We start from the raw sequence: 4,243 nt of genomic DNA on the forward strand, positions 1-4,243 counted from the left end.
AAATATCATCAATTTAACGATTGTTTCATCTTCTCTCTTATTTTTTGTGTCTTGAAAAGCGGAAAAAGATGTAAACAAACGGCAAACAACAATGAAAATTGTCATCTTCGGTTTGAAAACATTTATATGTAGAAATGAGGAGACCAATTCTGCACAGTCATATCGGTAAAGCATCTTATAGATGAAGTCAAAATGTTTTGTCTGATATTTTGTCGAATCTAATCTAATTCCATCCATGAAAAATTGTCTCTCTGTAATTTTCATTTTTCTTCTTTTGTCTTTCGAGAAAACGAGCGAATATTAAATAATACATGGTACCAACAGCGACAAAAACCGAATAGCAAACATCTTATCATTGAAGTTGCTGTGTGTGTGTGTGTTGGCGATGCTTATTTTATGGTGAAAAATTATTATAAGAGATGTGCGAGCGCATCATAAATGTTCTGGATTTACCAATGTACTTGAATGCCGTAATTCGCACAAGTGAATGAGAGTCTATAAGTGTGTCTACGTGTTCCAATAAAAAAATATTCATACTTTATGTTAACAAACTTTTAATAAGTGCGTGTGTAGGTGACCCTAGATCTCTCATTCTTTTTGTTTTCATTTTTGCTTCAAAGTGCATATTCTTGCGCTTAAAGTCACTCTTGGTTTTATCTGTTGTATTTATAAATAAGTACTTTCGACATTTTCAGATCAGAAGTTATTATTGTGCATGGATGTTTATACCATAAAAATGCTTAATGATGATACACGCTTTGCACTGCATATAATAAAACACGAAATACATAGAAAAAAAATGAGAAATTACGATCGCCCATTTCGACAAGATATCTTACAATCGACTGACTCGAATAAATCAGTGGCACGTGTTAATTTCATTTTCAATGTATCAGGTATACGTTTTTTTTGCGTCGTCAAGAAACCAAGCCAATTTACATAAATTGGAATGATTCTCGAAACTTTTCAATTTCTACTTTTCGGTTTAATATTTTTCTTTTCACATGTTTCCTTTGAATCGTCCCGATTTTCAATCACAATTTATTTCTGGTCGTTCAACGTTCAAAAAGCGTAAACTTTTCACCGGAAATTGCCTAATATGGCACACAAGTCGATCGAATGTAAAAATGCTGTTTTCCAAAGCAAAAATTACGCAAAAACTTTCCATTCCGTTTTTCTCCCGAGTGTAAACATAGTCAAAAAAAAAAGAGAAGCGAGAAACCAAACAAAAATAACAACATGAATCATATACACAGGAAATAATATGCCAAAATCTTGTTTTGTAATTGACCACTCAGTCGATTCCCCAAGAGAAAAAACCGACAACTTGAAAACCAAACGAAACTTTTGCATATGTACCGTTTTCTATGGCAGCTTAGCGAGAGACATCACATTTACATATGAATATAGTCGAATCTCGAATGACATAGACACATACACACACAAATGAAACAAAGTTGGAGAGGCGGCACCGAACGAATGTAATGCGCACAGTACGAAATATGTTTTTTTGGTGAAAAGTTTTTTCGGTCGTAGAATACCAACAAATCGTTAGTCGAGCAGTATATAATGCCGTAAGTATATTTTACGGGTGTTTCATCTTCAAAATTTTATGACGATTTTCTTCACCAACAAATTCACATGAAAAATGCGACAACTTCAACAAACCAGTGAAAAGGAAAAATAAGTATGAGAGACCATCACAGAAACGGTTTCATATTCAAATAAACATTATTGAGAAGAATGGCACGGAAAAAAAATTGGAATGAAAATCGTTGATGTATGAAATTAGAAAATATTACTGAAAAATTAGAATACACTTATACATTCATATCTTCGTTTACGTATATTTACAGCTTTGTAAAAAGGAAGAAAGAGAATATTTTCGACTATAGCCATTCGAATGGAGTCTAGTTGATGGGAAACGAAAGACGACCAAAACTTTGTTGTGCCAAAGATGTTTTGCTTGTTATTGTGACAGTGAAATCAAAATCTTGCATGATATTCAATAGACCGTGGATTGGTATTTGTTGTTATGAAAAGTTTGATGGAATGACAACAACAAGAGCGACGACGACACATCAAAAACCGATGCAAAAAAAAGTTCATTCAAAAAAGATTGTGAGCGTTGAAGCATATACAGTTGGTAAAGATTCACCACATTTCTCTAGAGCCTGTGCCATCTTTATCTTGTATTTATGCGAGAGAGTGTGAGAGAGAATGAACAAATGTAGAAAATTCACATGAAAAAAATCAAATTTAAAATAAAGTTTACTTGACAATTTTTTGTTTAGATGAATCCAACGAAAGCGTCGACAAACATCGACATCCTGGCAAAAAGAACGATAGCAACAGATATTTTCGTGTATATTCCATTCACCATACTGAACCTACACTAATATTCTCTCTTGCAATGAACGTGTAGTTAGTTTCATTTATTGATATTTATATACTGTTTATGTTCAAATTCACTGGTGCGACCTCCCACCACATATATTCATGACTTCGAACTATCGAATCATGAGGCACAATCCGCCAAGTTCTGTTCAATAAAATCGATCAATTTTTGTCATGGTTTTGTGCCCAAATTTCCGTTCTCCGTTGAACGCGAGCGTTAGCAGAGCGTGCATTTTTAATAAGCAATTTGTAAATGTAATCAGAATCTGTACAGAATTTCGCGTGGGATTTTAAGAAAACTAAGCACTTACGAAGTCAATTTTATGGAGATTATACATTTTTGGTAGCTTATGAATTGCACCAGAGATTTCCACGAAATATATGTACTTTCTCTGTTTGTGAATTGCACGGATTTTCTGTAAAATGAACACGGTTTTACAGAGTCTAACTTTACGTAGTGCCGAATATGAAAAAAAAATTGTTATTGAGAATATTTTTGCATTTATTCATATTACATTACAGCATATTTTATTCAAAAAATAAATACTTTTTCTTCATTTATTTCGTGGAGCGGCCAAAAATACGCCAAGAAATTCATCTATTTTTTCTGTTTTTTCACTGGTTTCACTGGTCTTCTATTACGTAAATATCTTCCGCGCATTCCTATTATATAGTCTGCGAAATCCAACGTTTTACTATTGTATAGTATAATGCGATTTCTCAAATCTTGTAGGTATTCAACGAACGTTTTTGTTTTTGCAGGTATTTTGAGCGTGATTTCCATTAATTTTATCATATATGTTGCTTCTTCATTGGAATATTCAGTTGTTTGCATGAATTGTTCGTAAAATGAATTTCCAGAAGCAATATCTGCTTCAATACCCTCCGATCTCAGTTTAAACATTGCTTTCAATTTCTCCTTGATTTCAATACGAAGATTTTCGTAAGATTGTCTATTTTGAACTACGTTCACTTCAACTGTTTGCACGTTTTCTCTCTGAGCCGGATTCTGCTTCCATGCCACAAATGAATCGTGTAACAATTTGTCAGTTTTAGCAGGCACATTCATACTTTCCACACTTGATTCGGAAATATTTTTCAGTTGATTATTTATAAAAGGTATTTCTTTGTCGAAAAAATTTCGAATGTTCACTTTATTCTTCGGCACTTTTTTAACTAATTTATTAATTTTTGCGTCGTTTAAAAATGTCGGGAAAGGGGCTAGAAGAGTTTTAATGGTTTTTTCGATGTTATCTAAATTACGGATGAAATTTAACTCTGATCTCATTTCGATATTCAGTGAGTCTGCTTTTTCGTAAAAGGTTTCCAGAATGGTAGAAAGTGACACCTCAGCGCTATTTATCAACTAAATTCACAAATGAAAGTATTCTTAATTGAATATGAAGGTTTTTTTAAAGAATATAAATGTGTACCTGAATGCACAGTAAAAGAGACAGGAATGACGACCACATTTTCATTCAAGTTTCAGTTGAAGACAAATTAAACTCTATGCGAAAGTAATTTTAAATAGTCTTCTTATATACACAAAGAAGTTTGTATAAAAAGTGAGCCTTTTATGTGTTTGCCTCTCTCACTCGCATTGAAATCCACAATATAGACGTTTCACTCAGTGTACATTGTACAAGGTTCTTTACACGTGTTACACACGTCCTAGAATCTATAACGATATCTGTTTGTGAAACTTAATTCCTTTTTTTGGAGGCATTTATTATTTTATTCATAATTTTTTAATTTTTATTACAAAACACTTGTGATCCTATATCAGTTATATTTGTCTTACCAGTAAACATCCCCAGCGTTCGGAAAAATTTTCTCAAAATTCCCA

The 4,243-nt window shown here is 32.8% G+C and overlaps 1 protein-coding gene across 1 annotated transcript; it reads right to left on the reverse strand.

Moving 5' to 3' along the window:
• Nucleotides 1-2,875: 2,875 nt before the first annotated feature.
• LOC116346689 lies at nucleotides 2,876-3,938 on the reverse strand. The gene is made up of 2 exons (XM_031776877.1): nucleotides 3,831-3,938; nucleotides 2,876-3,763 (listed from the first exon to the last, which is right to left on the reverse strand). The coding sequence occupies exons 1-2, from the start codon at nucleotides 3,873-3,875 to the stop codon at nucleotides 2,996-2,998; spliced, it is 813 nt and encodes a 270-aa protein (XP_031632737.1). The 5' UTR covers nucleotides 3,876-3,938; the 3' UTR covers nucleotides 2,876-2,995.
• Nucleotides 3,939-4,243: the final 305 nt, after the last annotated feature.

The sequence above is a fragment of the Contarinia nasturtii genome, unplaced genomic scaffold (assembly GCF_009176525.2).
Source record: "Contarinia nasturtii isolate CC-2019 unplaced genomic scaffold, AAFC_CNas_1.1 Cnas_scaffold_1627, whole genome shotgun sequence".
Classification (NCBI taxonomy): Eukaryota; Metazoa; Arthropoda; class Insecta; order Diptera; family Cecidomyiidae; genus Contarinia; species Contarinia nasturtii.

Coding starts and splice junctions, on each gene's coding strand:
- LOC116346689 (XM_031776877.1), bottom strand. CDS start 3,875: ATGAAAATGTGGTCGTCATTCCTGTCTCTTTTACTGTGCATTCAG. Junction 3,764..3,830: donor CTCTTTTACTGTGCATTCAG/GTACACATTTAT, acceptor TTGTGAATTTAG/TTGATAAATAGCGCTGAGGT.